The sequence below is a fragment of the Bicyclus anynana genome, chromosome 27 (assembly GCF_947172395.1).
Source record: "Bicyclus anynana chromosome 27, ilBicAnyn1.1, whole genome shotgun sequence".
Lineage (NCBI taxonomy): Eukaryota > Metazoa > Arthropoda > Insecta > Lepidoptera > Nymphalidae > Bicyclus > Bicyclus anynana.
This window is the reverse complement of record NC_069109.1, coordinates 2,589,658-2,609,985: the sequence shown is the minus strand read 5'-3', so window position 1 is coordinate 2,609,985 and position 20,328 is coordinate 2,589,658. Positions and strand designations below refer to the sequence as shown.

The window sequence follows — 20,328 nt, the reverse complement described above, 5'->3', positions numbered from 1 at the left end:
ATAGTTATTAGATTAATGTCTATTTATTTTTGAATATGACGTCATGTTTGTCAAATTTACTGACAGTGTGTATCAATAATGTTGCTACAGTAGAAAAAATATCCTTTACTGGCGGCTGGTCACAAAATCCTAAAAATACCGTCGCCATATTGGTATTGTCAAAAAGTTCGGGATCCATCGGTGTGTAAGAAAAAATGGTTTTTCGTTTCGTACATAGAGTATTTGTACTGTTTATGTGTTCCAATTGATTGCGCTGTGACTTTAGATGTTTCGTTCAGTACGTCCGGTGTTCGAAACAGTTTGTGGATAATGTTTTCGATAGGCAAATGTGCGGTGAGGAGCGGCGAGGAAGAGTCGCCCGGTGGTGCGAAGGTTGCTTCTGACGAGGTTGCATCCGCGGTGGCTGCAGTCTCCGACGAGATTGGTGACATCTTGAAGGATGAGTTGGGTGACGCGGATCGCGCGGATAGAATCGGCGCAGAGCTGGCGGACCTGAGTGCCGAGCTGGGTCTCCTCGCTGGCTTGGCAGACGAGCCTTCCCAAGACTTTCCATCCCTGTTTGAAATCGCAGTAAGTATACAAAGTGACTATCACTGCTCCGATATCTCGTGAGACGTATTCCAACACTTGCAAGTGTCAATGACCGCTGGGTAGTGCTGTTTTGACGTCTATCGTAAAAAAATCGTGACACTAGGAATTTTATAAATGTTGTGAACACTTGTTTTCGTGTGTTTGGTTTCACTTTTCGTTGTCAAAAATTAAATCTACATGTTACACTTGTGTGTATAGTTTTCACTTTTCCAATACAATCTATTACAATACCTATAGGAAGTACATAATTCTTATAAGTAAACCACCTACTCTGGTTTTAACCGAGTTGAGTAATCTATCTTGGATGGCAATTTGACAGAAACTTTCATTACCTTTGTCTCTGCTTAAGGGTTAATTTTCGAAATACCTTCCTTATTATACAAGTCAGTTAAAAAGAAAAGAAACTAGCATTGCAATTATGAAACTTGTTTATTTTTGAATGTTTGAAAAAAAATAGTCAATAAATAGTACAAATAAATTAATAAGTACCTATACAGTCTGTTAAACTTTAAATACAAATTTTATTTCAATCCCTGTCTATTTTTGTATTTTATTTATTTACTTGTTTGTAAATAAATAAAATACAAAAAATACCCATAAGACAGGAATTAGTAAACAGTACTCCTCGTATATGGCTTCAGGTGATCGATACTGATGCCAAAAATGCAATTAGTAAAATTTTTGTCTTGCCTGTCTGTGTGTTCATTATAGAAACAAAAACTACTATACTTTTATACTATAACCTGCAGAGTTTAGTTTAGAGCAGAGCAGTGAAAGAAAATGTTGGAAAACGGGTGAAGTTACTCTATTTTAAAAATTTTTAAAACTTTTAACGAACCTAATATCTTTATTATTTGTGGGTTTAAGTTTATAGTTCATCTATTGAAAAGTGTCACATTTAATGTAATTAAATTTAAATTAATGTAAACTGTATGAACTTTCATCTAATTATGATAAAAGATTTTTTAATAGATATTGAAATTTTATAATCTTACTAGCTGACGCCGCGCGGTTTCACCCGCGTGGTTCCCGTTCCCATAGGAATACGGGGATAACATTTAGCCTATAGCCTTCCTCGATAAATGGGCTATCTAACACTGAAAGAATTTTTCAAATCAGACCAGTAGTTCCTGAGATTAGCATGTTCAATCAAACAAACAAACTCTTCAGCTTTATAATATTAGTATAGATTTATTTTGCAAATATCCAGATAATCTTTGCTTTTATGTATAAATTAGTTAACATTGACTTTATTTACCCAAATATATCATAAAAATCAATATATTCAAACCTAGTCATCATCCCCATTAATATCTAATCAATTAAAACCACATTTTTCATATTCCGTTTATCCCATTGTTAATGAAATTCACTATGTGAAACTTATCAGTTAGTAATTTTGATCAGTTAGCAAAAAATTAACAGGTTATATGAAATTATATGACTTAAGAATCACTAACAAAAGCTATACTAAAGCCATACTCTATGTGTACTGTTTACCAACAAACAAATTAGAAATGACAGTAGAAAACGCATGTCATTTCATAAGTTTTTGATTTAAAATTGTGTATTGTAGTTTTATAAAATGTTTTTCAAAATATTTCAACTACTAGTAAACGGCCGTGACTTCGTCAGCCCTTAGACCTATTTAATCCAGCCCTTACAGTAGTATATCTGCAAAAATGGAGTAACTTCTCCCGTTTTTCCAACATTTTCCTTCACTGCTCTGCTCCTATTGATCGTAGCATGATGAAAAGTATACTATAACCTGCCCAGGAGTATGAAGAATAATTGTACCAAGTTTTGTTTAAATCTGTTGGGTAGTTTTTGTTTCTATAATGAACATACAGGCAGACAGTCAGACGAAAATTTTACTGATTACATTTTTGGCATCAGTATCGATCACTAATCACCCCCTGATAGTTATTTGGAAACATATTTCATGTATAGAATTTACCTCTCTACACTACAAGCCTTTCTTGATGAGTACTGTTTACCAACAAACAAATTAAAAATGAGGGTATCAATCACTAGTCATTTCACATCTAATAATTATTATAAATAACTTGTTCTTAAATAAATGAAAATATATTTGATTACTAAGCTTAGAACAATTAGATATGGTTAATATATTTTATATTACATTTTAAAAACAAACCATACATAATTTGAAATAAATATGTTATGAAATGACATGCATTTTCTACCTTCATTTCTAATTTCTTTGTTGGTAAACAGTACTCATCAGCAAAGGCTGTTATAAAGATTTGTTATAATAGATATCTAAGTAATTCTTCTAAACTTAATAATCAAATTCATTTTCATTAATTCAAGAACAAGTTAATTATAATTATTTTTAAGTGTGAAATGACTAGTGATTTATACACTCATTTATAACTTGTTTGTTGGTAAACAGTACTCATCTATAGAGTAAGGCTTTAGTATAGATGATCATTTGTGTGTATATCCATTAAAGTTACTTATACTTCTATGTCCACAAAGTTAGTGAATAGCCCAGCAGTTGTCGTGTCTGCTATATTCATTCAGTGTTAACTTAATATGATATACACAACAATCGTATAAATCTACAAATAAGTAACATCCTGCTAATATAATGTTATAAACGAGAAAGTTTGTATGGATGTATATTTGTTACTCTTTAATGCCGCTACTACTGAAGCTCTTTGGCTTAAGTTTGTAATGGAAATGGTTTTTACAATGGATTAACACATAGGCTACTTTACATCCTAGAACAATTCCATGGTTTCCTCATTTTTGAAATACTGAATTCCATGCAGACAGAGTCACTTCCGCTAGTTTATTACAATATAAAATCTGCTTTTGTTTAATTAGATTAAAAATTATAATAATGTATGTCTATTAATTATTATATAAAACCAAAAGGTCGAAATCACAAAATATCAAAAACTACTTTATCTACTAAGATGAAAGTTAGACAGACAGACAGAGAAATTTTAAAAAGTTTGTTTATGTTTTAGTAATGTATAAATAACTATAATTTCTTATACTTATTTACACATTCAAATATATCACATGTCTTAAACGGCGAAGGAAAACATCTTGAGGAAACCTGCATACCAGACATTTTTCTTAATTCTCTGCGTGTGTGAAGTCTGCCAATCCGCATTGGGCCAGAGTGGTGGACTATTGGCCAAACCCCTCTCATTCTGAGAGGAGACTCATGCTCAGCAGTGAGCCGAATGTAGGTTGGAAATAACTATAAATACTTGAGAGGACAGAGTTATTTTGAAATCACAGAGGGAAACTTCAATATTATTTATATGTATTGATTATGTGTGACCTTCAGACTTGGTCATTTACATGTGACCTTGTCCTTTCAAACTGTGAAACAGAAACTGGTTCAAAATAGAAAAAGAAAAACAATGCATTTTTTTATTTAATTCCTGCACAGAGTAATTAATTAATGAAAAGTTAATCATTATCACCATCATCATCATCAACGAAGTAGAAAAATCTTCAGAGAATAGAGATGATTACAGTTTTTTAAATCGCATATAAATTTGGAGTATGCTAATAGTAAAGCAATTTTGTAAAAGTAACAGGGTATCTGCGCCCCATACAAAATGGTACAATTTAATGATGTTGTAGGTCCTTAATGATTGTTAGATTTGTATGGGCGTTCAAACAAAATTACTAATATCTTTGTTATTTGTGTGTTGTGTTTATAGTTCTCATGTTGAAAAATGTCACATTTAATGTAAGGAAGCTATAACTTTATGAATTTTCATCTAATTACGATAAAAGATTTTTAATTGATTTTGAATTTTTATAATCTTATTTATTTTGCAAGTATCCAGTCAATCTTTGCTTTTTATTAGTTACCATTGAGCTTATTTACCTGAATGTATCATAAAAATCAATATATTCAAACCTAGTCATCATACCTATAGTAAAATAAATCAATTCTTATTATTATTGGAATTATTATTCTTTACTAGCAGTGCTCTGTGGTGTGACCCACGATAAATAAGTAACAATTTAAAATATCATCCCTTCGTCGTCATCAACCCATATTCGGCTCACTGCTGAGCTCGAGTCTCCTCTCAGAATGAGAGGGGTAAGGCCAATAGTCCACCACGCTGGCCCAATGCGGATTGGCAGACTTCACACACGCAGAGAATTAAGATAATTTTCTGGTATACAGGTTTCCTCACTATTTTCCTTCACCGATTGAGACACGTGATATTTAATTTCTTAAAATGCACACAACTCCACACCCTCCGGAATCGGAGGCAGAGGTCATATCCACTAGGCTATGACGGCTTACTTTCTTTTTTTTTTACAGCGTTTTAATTGATAATAGTTCTCCTCACAGATCGGCCACCGCGCGTCGGGTAGCAACTCTTCGTCGTCGTCGTGGTCAGGGGGCAGAGGCAGCAGGGGGCGCCGCCCCCCGCGTCCCCCGCGCCCTCCCCGCGCACCCCGCCGCCGGCCCATCGCCAAGGGGAAAGAGGTACAGTGGTATATTACACCTTTTATACCCCGACGCAAAATGGGGTGTTATAAGTTTGACGTGTCTATCTGTCGGTGGCACCATATCTCCCGAACGGATGAAGCGATTTCAATTTAGTTTGTTTTGTATGAAAGGTGACTTATGTGTGAGTGTTCTTAGACATGTTTGATGAAAATCGGTTGAGCCGTTTAAAAGTTGTGGGGGTGAAAGTGGGGAATAACCGAATGTCTGCAAATATACTCGAGTGGGGTCTCAAATGAAAGCGCACTGAAAGAGAATATTGATGACTTGATCGAGAGTGTAATTGACAATTTCATGACCTTCGGGGTGTTTTGAATTTTAAATTTTATGTTTTTATTTGTATTCTTTACTAGCGGACGCCCGCGACTTCGTCCGCGTGGAATTCTGTTTCTCATTTCGGGATTAAATGTTGCCTATGTGTTAATCCAGGGTTAATACATTATCTATCTTCATTTTAAATTTCAGCCAAATCGGTTCAATAGTTGCGGTGTTAAAGAATAACAAACATCCAAACATACATCCATACAAACTTTCGCTTTTACAACATTAGTAGGACAAGTTTGCCCATCCTTGCATCATCACTTACCGTCAGGTGGCATTGTAGTCAAGAGCTAGCTTGCAAAGAATAAAACATTAAATTGAAAATTTTGAAAAACCCCCGAAGGTCATGAAATTGTCAATTACACTCTCGATGAAGTCATCAATATTCTTCTTTAATTTGAGACCCCACTCGAGTATATTTTTCGAAAATATCATTGAGTTGAGATACGAACACTGAGATCATGTAGGACGATATTCATGCCTACTCTAGTTAAGAACGTTGTGCACGCCACTATTGTTTCTTATTGTTTCGTCGCCAGATGTCGCGTCGCCGCAGCGCAGTGGCTCGTCGCGCGGCGTCTATACGCGTGCGTCGCGTCGAGGTCGCGTCCGACGCGTCCGACGTCGGCGCCGACTCGGACTCGGACGACCAGTGGACTGAGTTGGATGACAACTGTAAGTATATATGAGTATAGTCATCATCTATATATAATTATATAATATACGTTGTAACAATAAAGGTAAGGACATAGTAATAACTCACACTCATAAGCGCGACACACACACACACAAAAACACGCATGCACGCAAACGCGCACACACACACACTCACACACACCCACACCCACACGTTAGTTAGGTACAGACATACACTAACGCATACACACAAAGTTCCTTTGAACGCACTGTTCGAAGACTTTCGTCTTCAAGCACAGAGGAATTTTTGGGCTACTTTAGTCCAAAATTCCTGTTTTCAAAACTACACAACAACAACACTTAGTACTTTTTTAGTTTTTCTTTATGAGTTAGCCCTTGACTACAATCTCACCTGATGGTAAGTGATGATGCAACGCAAAACGGCCAAACACATGGCTAAGTGCAGAAACGGCCCAGAAGAAAGAACAAGAAGTGATGATGCAATCTAAGATGGAAGCGGGCTAACTTGTTAGGAATAGTATGAAAATCCATACACCTTTTGGTTTCTATACATCATACCAGCACGTGAAATCTCTTGGCGGTATCTCTTTTTCCATGCATGCTCAGCACAGTATATATATATAACTTTTCATATTTGCTTTCAGCTGGCAGTACGGACAGTTCGTCCGGCAAGGAAGTCAGTGGCTTAGAGATTGACTGCCCACCGTACCAACATAAGGGATCTGTGAGTATTGATCATCAATCTCCTATTAATAAGTGGATGCACAATCAGCGACCAAAAAACGTCCCCACTCAATGAGTGCTAAACACAACTTCTTGGCCATTTTTTTATTTTTTATATTATTCTTTACAAGTTACTTGACTACAATCTCACCTGATGATAAGTGATGATGCAGTCTAAGATGGAAGCGGGCTAACTTGTTAGGAGGTGGATGAAAATCCACACCCCTTTCGGTTTCTACACGGCATCGTACCGGAACGCTAAATCGCTTGGCGGTACGTCTTTGCCGGTAGGGTGGTAACTAGCCACGGCCAAAGCCTCCCACCAGCCAGACCTGGACAAATTAAGAAAATCTCAATCTGCCCAGCCGGGGATCGAACCCAGGACCTCCGTTTTGTAAATCCACCGCGCATACCACTGCGCCACGGAGGCCGTCGGCACTCAATTCAAGTAGTTGCATTTGCAAATTCAACCTTAAACTCAATAGTTAAGGTTGAATTTGCTCTAGATTTGGAATTTTATTGAATAATGGACTATATTTAAAGGCCTATAGGTATATAATTTTCTTTACTAATAATTCTAAAACAGTCAAAGCAAAATTGGCCAGCTTTTAAGTGAAATTTTCTACATGATTGTTCGTCCTTTTATTATAAGAGGTCAATAGTATTGATATTATTTTAGAATTTAAACTATCGTGAGTGTTATTCATATTAATTGATTATGAAACTGCTAAAATTCACGTGATACAACGTCGGAGTATGCCCCACTAGTTTCGAACCCATACGGGGCCCTTAATCATGAGGTGTTGCTGAAACTGATCGGATTGCAAGGTTGTGTGAACCTTACCGCGTTGTTGAACCAGCTCATGACTAAAGGCTCCGTATGGGGACATCATAAAAATCGCTTCAGTAATTTAATTTGTGTTAAAATGAAAATAAGTAATTTTTTTGTAATTTTTATGTTAAAAAAATGTTATCCTACTAATATTATAAACGCGAAAGTTTGTATGTATGTTTGGATGTTTGTTACTCTATAACGCCGCTACTACTGAAGCGATTTGGCTGAAATTTGGAATGGAAATAGATTTTACTCTGGATTACCACATTGGCTACTTTTCACCCCGGAAAAATCCATGGTTTCCCGAGATTTGCTAAAAACTGATGATTTTGATGATATGAATGTTTGTTACTTTTTGACGCATCAACTACTGAACCGAATTAGCTGAAATTTGGTGTTAAGATATATTATAGCCTGGATTAACACATAGACTGCTTTTTATCCCGGAAAAATCCATGGTTCCCGCGGGATTTGTGAAAAACTGAATTCCACGCGGACGAATTCGCGGGCGTCCGCTAGTATCAATATAAAATTTGTTATCACACAATTAAATAAATTAATTGAAACTTTGTCATAGCAAGTGGAGGCACCCCCCATGGGCCAGTTTCTGCTGCCGCTCTTGAGCGCGGACCCCACTGCTCCTGACCCTGAGCACTTCCTCATCAGGCACGAGGATATCCTGCAGGTAACAAACTTTCAACCCCTATTTCATCCCCTCCCATTTATTGTATTTTCGCATGTGTTATAGTCATTAAAAAAATTATATCTCAAAACATGAATGTGTTAATATTGAAAAAAATTAACCTCTTTTAGGTAGGGTATTAAGAAAAAAAAACATACATACAGCCGAATGTAGAACCTCCTCCTTTTTGGAAGTCGGTTAAAAATTTTGAATTAATTATTAGTTGTAGTATTTTTTTCGTAGTTTACACATACCAATTTTTACAAATGTATCTCGAAAAATTAAAGATTTTCCATATGAGACGAGACGAGACGAACATTTTTTTAAAGAATCTGTCATCTTAATAAAGGAAAAATAATTATTACACTTAAAGGTTAAGGGTAGGGTGGGAGTAGGGAAGCTAGGGGTAGGGCCGAAGCGAACAAAAGTCAAAGCGAAGCTTGACCGGGTCCGTTAGTCACTACATAGTATAAAAGTTGCTTTCTCTATCCTTATGTATGTTTAAATCTTTAAAACCATGCAACGGATTTTGATGCGGCTTTTTTAATAGATAGAATGATTGAAGAGGAAGGTTTATATGTATAACAACATCCATGGTTGCCGCGGGATTTGTATAATAAAGTATAATTAAAACACCACATAATAAAGTTAAACCCCCCCCAGCTGCTGGCATCTGCCGAGGACAGCATGCGGGACGAGCCTCTGGACGACGAGGTGGTTGTCACCGGCTTGGATCCCACTTCTGATGTGTGAGTTTCTCTTTTAAAGACTGTTTAATAACCACTCTTTGGATGGACGATGCCTTCAAATAGGTTACAGGTAGCCAATGGATGCTGGTGGCTTGAGATGGTGATGTTTAGGATTTTTTTTTTTTTTTTTTTTTTTTTTTTAATTTTTTTATTCTTTACAAGTTAGCCCTTGACTACAATCTCACCTGATGGTAAGTGATGATGCAGTCTGAGATGGAAGCGGGCTAACTAGTTAGGAGGAGGATGAAAATCCTCGGAATCGTACCGGAACGCTAAATCGCTTGGCGGTACGTCTTTGCCGGTAGGGTGGTAACTAGCCACGGCCAAAGCCTCCCACCAGCCAAAAGTACTTTTTATTAATCTGCCTCCTTCTGTGTTAAGAAATTGTTCTTTAGAGTGCCTATCCATTACTGAAGGTCGGCGGTCAGCTTTCTAAACTTTTCCTTGTCCATGGCTAGGCGGAAAAGTTCTTCGACTGTCTTTATGCCAGTCCACTCCCTTATATTTCGTAGCCAGGACTTCTTTCTTCTACCTACACCTCTTTTGCCTGCAATCTTGCCCACCATGATGGTTTGAAGCAAATGGTATCTTCTGTGTCGCAAAATATGCCCTAGATACGATATCTTCCGCTGCTTGATGGTCTTAACAGGCTCAGTCTTCTTCAGCATTCTGGCAAGAACCTCAGTGTTAGACACTTTCGCCGTCCACATCTCAAAGGCTTCCAGCTTTTTACGTAGGTCTTCCACTAGGGTCCATGCTTCACAGCCATACATTTATTACCTTTTCTGGTCTTCTAAGTCCCCTTACATTCCACGTTCCAAATTTCATTTTATTTTTAAGTTTTCTCAAATTTCATTTTATTTTTAAGTTTTCTCAAATTTCATTTTATTTTTAAGTTACGAAATTACAATAATATATAATATATACATTACATTTTGTTATAATTTTTTTTTAAATGTCTCTTAACATAGTGTGCCTTTCGGCATAGGCCTCCTCTCTCTCTAATGCCTTCTCCAGTTTGGACCTGCTGTGAGCTTTAAGTCATCCTCCCATCTATGGAACTGTTTGCCACGATTCCTTCTGCCATCTCTCGGGTACCATTCCGTCACCAGTCTGCTCCACTTCCCTGTAGTGTCCCTTAGCATATGGACTGTCCATCATCACTTTTGCTAGTCAACACGAGTTAAAACATCTGTGACCCCAGTTTTAGTTCGAAGGTCAGTGTTTCTTACCCTATCCTTTTTCTTATGGGTGGTCATGCTCCTCTCCATGGATCGTTGGCACCTGGCCAGTTTAGCCCTTTGAGCCATGGTGAGCGTCCAGGTTTCACAGCCGTATGTTAGGCATGGCAAGATACACGTGTTGAAGGCCTTCCTCTTAATTACCTCCTAATAATATACATTATTAATACTTAAATATATATTACTAAATTAAATGCATTATCATACATACATTGGAAATACACAAACAAACTAAGCTGTAGTTTAGTTATAGTTATATAATATTATGTGATGTGTGTTGCAGGCTTAACAATGAGATGTTTGAGTGTGAAGAGCCAGTCGTGACTCCAGAGGACGAGGCTGCTTTGCTGCGATATGTCTGTGGTGAGTTATTACTGTTGTAATTCGATAATGTTATAACTTGTTAATGTTGTAACTCGTTAATGTTGCAATTCGTTAATGTTGCAACTCGTTAATGTTGCAACTCGTTAATGTTGTGACTAGTAAATGTTGCGACTCATTACTGTTGCGACTCGTTACTGTTGCAACTCGTTAATGTCGTGACTAGTTACTGTTGTGTCTCATTAATGTTGCGACTCGTTACTGTTTCGACTCGTTACTGTTGTGACTCGTTAAAGTTGTAACACGTTACGTGTGCGACGGTACCGATGCGTAGTCGCGTTTCATTCAGCGCTAGACACCCCGTGCACTTATTTATTTTTATTCTTTACAAGTTAGCCCTTGACCACAATCTCACCTGATGATAAGTGATGATGCAATCGGACTAACTAATAAATAATAAGATGGAAGCGGACTAACTTGTTAGGAGGAGGATAAAAATGCACAATGTCAGTCTTTCCATACAGCTTTTTTTAACAGTGGTTTGTTGACAGCGGAGCACCCGGGCGGCGCGGCGACCCCCTTCAAGCCGGTGGAGGAGTGGCTGCTCGGAGTGTACCACTCGTGGTGCGAGATCAGCGCCCTCATGTACACTCTCATCGGCACCAACATGTGAGTACAGATACATAGACACACAAGAAGTCCTCCCCACTTTCACCCCTCTTCCACTTAGTCACTTTCCCCGCCTTTGCCAAGTAACGCATAAAGAAAAAGAAGAAGAAAAACAAACAAGAAACGTGGACGGCTCGAACGCCATGAGCATACTGAAGCTGACCGCACGACGAGCGCCTTATATCGCCTTTTGGCTGGTTTGGCTTCCGCCGTGGCTAGTTACCACCCTACCGGCAAAGACGTACCGCCAAGCGATTTAGCGTTCCGGTACGATGCCGTGTAGAAACCGAAAGGGGTGTGGATTTTCATCCTCCTCTTAACAAGTTAGCCCGCTTTCATCTTAGATTGCATCATCACTTACTTTTAGGTGAGATTGTAGTCAAGGGCTAACTTGTAAAGAATAAATAAAAAAAAAACGCCAACAGATAGGTACCCATCTCTAACTCCCCACTGTTTACGAAAACAAGTCGCGCCACCTGACGTCTTATCCGTCTCAGTCTACTGTTTCCTACTGTAATATAATATTTTTATGATACAGGAGTGCGGAAATGGTCAAGTCCGAGTGGTCGTATCGCGCTCGCTTCGGCTGCCACTGCAGGTTGTGCCTCTCGCTCGCGAACAACTCGTCCGCTCTGCACAGCTTCCTCGCCGCCGTAGTGGTCGACCTGGCGCACGGTATGATATCTCCAATCATCCATATTCAGCTCACTGTTGAGCACGAGTCTCCTCTCATACCACGCTGGCCCTATGGCAGACTTCACACACGCAGAGAATTGAGAAAATTCTCAGGTTTCTTCGTGATGTTTTTCCTTCACCGTTTGAGACACGTGATATTTAATCTCTTAAAATGCACACAACTGAAATTTGGAGGTGCATGCCCCGAACCTACGCTCTCGAAATCGAAGGCAGAGGTTATATCCACTGGGCTATCGCGGTTCTTAAGTAAATTCAAATTCAAAATTTATTTGTTTTAATTAAGGTTACTTTACAAGCACTTTTAAAACGTAAAGTTATGTCATGATTTAATTTCATGGTGGTAAGCAAAGTCGAAAACTTAAAATCAAAGTTAAGAGGGTCCCAAACGCACCTTGGTCTGAGAATGAAAACATGGTTCGAATAAAAAAGTATTTTAGCTTGGCAAGTTGATGACATTTCCATGATATGCGGAGGACGGGGGGAAGGACTGCGCGGGTGTGAAGTCGTGTGTGCGGGGCAGAGGACCTCCCTCCCGACCCCCGCGGACCATCGGGAATGTTACTAACGAATTTGCCAAGCTATAAATTTTATCTTTACATTTTGTCCCTTGTATAGTATAACACAAAAAAAATCTTCGACCTTGATGACCTATGGTTCCGAGACTTGGTCGCTAACTATGGGCCTCATAACAGCTTAGAGTCACACAGTGAGCGATGGAACGAGCTATGCTCGGAGTATCTCTGATCGAATCAGGAATGAGGAGATCCGTAGAAGAACCAAAGTCACCGACATAGCTCAGCGAACGAAGCTGAAGTGGCAATGGGCAGGGCATATGGTTCGGAGAGCCGATGGACGTTGGGGTCCCAAGGTGCAGGTGAACCAGGTGGACTGACAACATCAAGCGAGTCGCAGGAATTCTTTGGATGCAGGTAACTCTGGATCGTGATGTTTGGACATCAAGTGAGTTCCAGGTATTTGCTGCTGCTGGATGCAGGCGGCTCAGTATGTTTGGAAGTCCGTGCAAAAAGTCTATGTCCTGCAGTGGACTCCATCGGCTGATATGATTATGATGATGATGACCATATTCCCTTAATGTCCACAGGTGGTGACACCACAGCGTCCATCGGTGCGAAGATAGTCCAAGCTCTCCGTCTGGTGCGGGGCGTGCAGAGTCAGCCCAGCGACTGGGACACGGCCAGTCTGCAGCGGCTCAAAGTGTGCGATGATGGTGAGTTTGGCTGAAAAGGACTTTTTTAGAAAAATCGGGACGTCCCGACTTTTAAATTATCAAAAATCGGGACGTCCTACATTTGAAATTATTGAAAAAAATCGGGACGGCCCGACTTTTAAAATTGGTCAATTTTAAAAATCTGGACGTCCCGATTTTGGCGACGTTAGGTTTACGATTTCATTAGAATAATTTAAGACAAATTAAATCAATATTATATGTCCCGCGCGGGACAGGCTCAGTCCCGCTTTTTGGGAATAGCTCGACTGTCGAGTACTGATAAGTCGCGGGCAGGTGACACATCACTCGGCTTATTGTTTGAAATGGTATATTTCTATTGATTAAATAATTTTTGATTTCTGTTTTTTTTTTTTAATTCAGAAGACGAATAAGACTAACTATTGAACGATAGGGTAAATCTGATTTAAAATATCATACTTTTATTAAAAAACATTTTTTATGGATATTTTTGCTATCTATTATCACGTAAACGTTACTTGAATTTAAATAAAAAGATCAAAAGCTCTTGATTTTGTACGTTTTTTTTTACGATGTCCCGCTTTCGACGGAGGTATCCCAGTATATATTATAACACAAAATTAATAATTATTTTGTTTCAGGCGCGTCAGTAATTCACGAACACCTGAGTAGGTTGTCGCGCGAGAACGAGACAGCGAACGAGATCGTCAACAACATCTGTCTCTGTCGCACCTACGACCGCCCATTTGAGAAAATGTGAGTACATTACACAAATTATCTCTTTGACTCTCAGATCAATTACCATAGAACCTGCCTAGACGTTACCTCTCTGTCAAAACTATATGAACACGATCTAATATGTTTTATATAAACTGTTTATATAGAATCGATGTTTCATTGTTGTAATCGTTTTCGTCTTGTAAAGAAGTCTGTTGTCTATGTTGCCCCGCAGCATGCACTATGTACGTCTCAATACTTAAGCCTTAAAAGTGAAAGGTGCGCAATTGAAGAGCAGCAGGCCGCGGCAGTGCGTACGGTGAAAGGTGCGCAGAACAGGTTGCGCACAAAAACGTAACGCTGTCATTCGTTCATCGAATTTTACAGCCCATATTTATTTTTCACAAGAAGTAAACTCCAACAATATTTAAAAGAATCGATTCTTCTGACGAAACAGCAAAACATCGATTAAGTAATCGAATATTCTGTGTATATATTCTGTGAGCGATGTGTTTTTGTTAATCTGTGTAGGACACAGAGTAATATTTATTGGTAAAAAATATTTAAAAATTAATACTTTCATGTAGTGACGTCACAAAAAAATATGTTTTTTTTTCAATCTATTAGAACGATAATGATCAATTTAAGATCATTTTAAAGTTAAAAATTGATATTTTCGAATTGCAACACTGTTACAATAAAATTTGTTTTTTTTTTTTTTCAGGTATGCAATGGAGAGGTTCTGTAAGTTAATCGAAAACTTCAAGACTGCATCTAGCATTACGTTTAAGGTTAGTCATGGCCACAAGACAAATGTCGACCAATAATTTTTTTTTTTTTTTTTAAATTTATTTTATTGATAAGATATAACAATTATTTAACATATCGATACTCTCGCCAAACTGTACAGGCAGTTTGTTGGCGAGTTGACGCTTCATTATTCTAGTTATTTCTTAAAAGTAATTGCTAAATCTAATTTTAATAAGATAATGGGGATGATGACTAGGTTTGAATATATTGATTTTTATGATACATTCGGGTAAATAGGGTCAATGTTAACTAATTTATACATAAAAAGCAAAGATTGTCTGGATATTTGCAAAATAAATACGATTATAAAATTTCAAAAATTATTAAATTTTTTTATCGTAATTACATTAAATGTGACATTTTTTAATAAATGAACTATAAACATAAAAGCAGAAATAACAAAGATATTAGTAATTTTGTTTGAACGCGCATACAAATCTAACGATCATTACATTGCCTATGACGTCATTAGTTCGTGCCATTTTGTATGGGGCGTTTTTCAGGTATCCGCGGCAGCGCCGCAAATCTGACCCTTTAAATCCCTGTAGCTCCGAAAGTAATGATCGCAGATACCCTGTTACTTTACTATTAGAAAATTGCTTTACTATTAGAATACTCTTAATTTATATACAATTTAAAAAACTGTCATCATCCCTATTAAAACTAAGGTAACCTAGGAATTTAATATTATAAAATGAAATAATACAAAAAAAAAATACAAAAGGTGCAAAACAATTTCTATTAAGTAAATCCGTCAGTGATGGGGTCCCCAAGGAAAACTTTCTTTAATTTCTTCTTGAGGACTCCTTCACTGATCTCCCTTTCTTTTTTGAGCCACTCAATTTTATTATATATTTTAGGTACTATGTTTTTTTTTTATTTATTCATTCAGTTTATAAATTTAAGTTAGTTAAAAGTGTATAAGTGTTCGGAAAATCATAAATAATAGTAAAACGTTTGCTATTGGTCCATTCGGATATGACGTCATAGTCCACGTTGCCATAGCGCGGTAAAGTGAAAATATTTTAAATGGCTAAAGTGTTGAAATTTATTAAAATGTAACAAAAAAAATACGTATATGTAACATGACAGTTTTTTTATTATATGTATATACAATATTGGAACGTGCTCCTTGATCTTTTGATAAAAAAATATTTTCTTAGGCAAATAAAATTGCCTAAGAAAAAATGGTTCTCCAAATTTTAAATGAAAAAAAAAAAACAATATCTATATTTTTTAATCAGTCTTTTTATTATTTGATTAATATGCATAAATAAACCTTTAATTTAAAATATTTGTTCAAGTTTTAAATGAATAATGGGAGGTCCTGGGTTCGATCCCCGGCTGGGCCGATTGAGATTTTCTTAATTGGTCCAGGTCTGGCTGGTAGGAGGTTTCGGCCGTGGCTAGTTACCACCCTACTGGCAAAGAGGTACTTTAGCGTTCCGATAAGATGTGTAGAAACCGAAAGTAGTGTGGATTTTCATCCTCCTCCTAACAAGTTAGCCCGCTTCCATCTTAAATTGTTTACTTACCATCAGGTGAGATTGTAGTCAAGGACTAACTTGTAAAGAATGAAAAGAAAATGCTGATGATGATGATGATGATGATGATGATGATGATGATGATGATGATGATGATGATGATGATGATGATGTCCAGGTGGAGATGGTCCCAGGCACGGGCGGCGCGGCGCCAACGGAGTTCGAGGCGGCGTGGAGCGAGGCGGTTCGGTCGCGCCTAGCGCGCTGCCTCGCTCCTCACCAGCGGCGCTCCACCAGCGAGAGGCTCGCGCACATGGCCGCCAGGACTGCGCCCCACGACTGTGAGTACCCATCTAATTGTCTCTCTGAACCCTGGGCGTGGTGGGTCGAAGCACCATATCCATACCCTATAAAGAGCCAGACTGTCCTGTTGGTTCAGTGGTTAGCCCATTTGATTTCGAATCCTGAGTCGGGCTATATTGTGTGCCTAGTGGCAGTTTTCAATGTTTTCGTACTGTGACTATCGCGTAAACGTAAACGCGGATTTCTATGGAATTGAAAAAGTTGTGCAGTAGTGTAGATGGCGCTGTTTCAATTCCTTAGAAATTCGCGTTTACGGTTACGCGATAGTCACAGTATGAAAACATTGAAAACTGCCACTGGGCTCTCAGTATTTTGTATTAATTGCTTCTAAAAGTTGTTACTAACCAGATGTGTTTTTACTGTTGCTTAATTAATAGTTATACAATTTAACAGCCCCAATGTCTTACAAATTGCGTGGTGTATTTTCATTTCCTGGTAACTCAGTTAGCTACCAGAATCAAGAATTTTCGTAAATTAAAAAGTTGATCGTCTCATCGAGATGAAGATACTCACAAAAAATTTGCTTGCTAGTAATCAGGTGTACAAAAAGTACTACGGATCCCTGAATAAAGGTGGTAAAGAAAATAAAAAAATTGTTTGGAGTTCCTTCCCTACATGCAAAGTGAGGATGAATTTTTTATCGACTATCCTATGGTGCGGGATATCGGTATCTTTGTGCATGACATAAGGTATTAAACTGCTAACTCAATCTACGGAACCCTATACTGCGCGTGGCCTGGCACGCACTTCACTTTTTTTATTTTATTTATTCATCATCATCATCATCAACCGATGGATGTCCACTGCTGGACATAATATGTCTCTTGCATGGACCTCCCAAACACAACGGTCTCGAGCATCCAGCAGCTCCCAGCAACCCGCTCCACCTAGTAGGGGGTCTACCAACACTGCACTCTCCGGTGCGGGGTCGTCATTCCAGCACCTTGGGACCCCAACGTCCATCGGTTTGAAGAGTAATTTTTTTTTTAATTTGTTTTTTTTTTCAGTGAGCGCGTGGTCGGGCTACAAGCACCGCTGCGATTGCCTCACTCCGCGCACGCTGTGTGCTCAGCAGAGGAAGCAGCTGCTTAGGTATGGGTTTTTTTTAAATTTATTTTTTATTAACCAATTTAAAAAAAAAAGGTTCATGTTCGCTACCTCATGACTTCGTCATTTATTAACCAATTTTGAAAACTTGTTTTTTTTTTGTTGGAAAGAGTATAAAATTGTACATTTGTGTCGGTAGCATTTTTTTTTATTCTTCACAAGTTAGCCCTTGACTACAATCTCACCTGATGGTAAGTGATGATGCAGTCTAAGATGGAAGCGGGCTAACCTGTTAGGTGGAGGATGAAAATCCACACCCCTTCCGGTTTCTACACGGCATCGTACCGGAACGCTAAATCGCTTGGCGGTACGTCTTTGCCGGTTTGCCGGTAAATTCGGATCACTTTTTGCGGTGTTTTGTAGGCATGTAACACATCTATAGTATAAAATATTATTGGCAGCGATAAATAGTAAAAGTTACTGTCTTTTTGTCCCATCTCAACAATAGTGAGCGATATTAATCGACAATGTATACATACACAATCAACTTGAGAACCTCCTACTTTTTGAAGTCGGTTAATGAACCGACTTCAAAAAAAGAAGGAGGTTCTCAATTGGGCGCGTATGTTTACGGCATAACCAATTTTTTTTTTTGGAAGATATTATACTTCCTGATTGGTCCCATTTAATTTTCATAAAAATCGGTTTAGTAATTTTGTTTTGCAATTAAAATTATGGAATTGCCCGTACTGTGACGCTTTCGTTCACCAACGAAACACATTAACTAAAGCCAATTAAATCATAAGCTTTTAGGATTCAAAGATAGTTATTTCCCGTGGTTCCATCAGAAACGGTTTTAATTAATACGTCACTGGCTTGGCACCGCCTTCAAAGTGATCAGAAGGTAGCACATACGATGTTATTTTTCGATTTTTGGTGTGATTTTGAAGTCTGTTCAATATTTTTGTTAAAAAGATTATATGTAACCATGTGTTCTGTTATCCATTTGATACTGCAACTACCTTGGTACTTGACAATAAATGATATTTTGTTTTTACCTAGGTAATATTATTATTATTCTAAATAAGGTGATCTAATATGAATAAATTAATGCTTCCATCTTAAATTGCATCATCACTTGCCATCAGGTGAAAAGGCTAACTTGTAAAGAATAAAAGAAAAGACAATTCCTTGATAGTAAAATATAGTTTTGCTTCCAGGATCTCCTTCTTCGGCATGATGCAAGCGGTAAACGAATTTAACGGTACCAAAGCGGACGCCGAAAAGGTAATTACTTGTTTATTACACGCTTCATATTAGCTTCACTTGTAACTATGTATGTAAGAAAATCTTAGAATCTCAATTTGACCCACTTCCCGGTCTTCGATTAGGATGTTTTGCACACGCTCTGAGTTTTGATGAGAATACATGACTCAGTGAGCCGTGATAGCCCAGTGGATATGACCTCTGCCTCAGATTCCGGAGGGTGTGGGTTCGAATCCGGTCCGGGGCATGCACCTCCAACTTTTCAGTTGTGTGCATTTTTTTTTTTTTTTTTTTTTGTGGTGTTTTTTCTTTGCAATCTGTTATTAAAAACATTCAGCAAATGGTCTGTATGTTGTTGTTGACTTGAAGGGCATCACATCCAGTGACATGAACCCTATGTATTCTTTTCTTTATTAAAGGTCAGCAGGAGCTTTTCTTTTTAGTCTTTTAAATTTGGACTCATTCTTCATTAATTGTGTTGCAAGTATGTTTGGATGGTTATCTAGGCGCTTCTTGTAGCCTTTCATAGAGTGTGTAATTTCTTCTTTTACAGATCTTATTTGTAGGTCCTGGTGCAATTGCTGGTTAGTTACAAACCAGGGTGCGTTTGCAACTATTCTCAGCATCTTGGACTGAAACCTTTGTAGAATTTCTATGTTTGAGTTGGAGGCGGTTCCCCAGAGTTGGATCTTATAAGTCCAGACAGGTTTCAAAATGCACTTGTACAGCAGCAGCCTGTTGTCAAGCGAGAGACCAGACCCTTTCTTGAAAAGCCAGTACATTTTGTTGAGCAGGATGCCTAGAGCTTTACGTTTGGTAAATATGTGCTTTTTCCATGTGAGACGACTATCCAAGTAAAGTCCAAGATATCTGGCTTCTTTTGCTTGAGGAATTTGCACATTGTTTAGCATTACTGCCGGACAAGTGTCATGTCTCATAGTAAAAGTGACCTGTACCGATTTACTCTCATTAGCTTTGATTCTCCAGTATTCTAGCCATTCAGAAATGTTATCTAGGCTGGTTTGAAGCATAAGGCTAGCTTGTACCGGATTCTCATGGACTGCTAGAGCTGCTGTGTCATCAGCGAAAGTACCTATAACCACTCCCTCTGTTAATGGTAAATCTGAAGTAAAAAGCAGATACAAGGTCGGACCAAGGACGCTTCCCTGGGGTACCCCTGCATGTATGTTATGAAGATTTGTTGTGTCTTCTCCTTGCTTGACATAAAAACGCCTATCTGCCAGATATGACCTTAGGAAGATGTAGTAGTTTGTTGGAAGGTTCTTTTTTATTTTACAAAGTAGGCCATCATGCCAGACTCTGTCAAAGGCTTGGGATATATCCAAAAAGGCTGCACAGCAATACTTCTTATTTTCGTAAGCATTATGTATATTTTCAACCAAGCGATGAACCTGCTCAATGGTACCATGCTT

The 20,328-nt window shown here is 38.1% G+C and overlaps 1 protein-coding gene across 1 annotated transcript in view; it reads left to right on the top strand.

Moving 5' to 3' along the window:
• The first annotated feature begins 139 nt into the window (after positions 1–139).
• The window catches only part of LOC112046942 (uncharacterized), a 72,366-nt gene continuing 52,177 nt past the window's right edge, over positions 140–20,328 (top strand). The window contains exons 1-15 of the mRNA XM_052890040.1: positions 140–570; positions 4,949–5,086; positions 5,968–6,103; positions 6,730–6,809; positions 8,221–8,328; positions 8,989–9,074; positions 10,599–10,678; positions 11,188–11,305; positions 11,844–11,980; positions 13,104–13,229; positions 13,850–13,964; positions 14,650–14,716; positions 16,398–16,560; positions 17,590–17,674; positions 18,850–18,916. Of these exons, the coding sequence (XP_052746000.1) occupies positions 310–570; positions 4,949–5,086; positions 5,968–6,103; positions 6,730–6,809; positions 8,221–8,328; positions 8,989–9,074; positions 10,599–10,678; positions 11,188–11,305; positions 11,844–11,980; positions 13,104–13,229; positions 13,850–13,964; positions 14,650–14,716; positions 16,398–16,560; positions 17,590–17,674; positions 18,850–18,916 (1,767 nt within the window). The 5' untranslated portion in view covers positions 140–309. The remainder of the gene's footprint in view (positions 571–4,948; positions 5,087–5,967; positions 6,104–6,729; positions 6,810–8,220; positions 8,329–8,988; positions 9,075–10,598; positions 10,679–11,187; positions 11,306–11,843; positions 11,981–13,103; positions 13,230–13,849; positions 13,965–14,649; positions 14,717–16,397; positions 16,561–17,589; positions 17,675–18,849; positions 18,917–20,328) is intronic.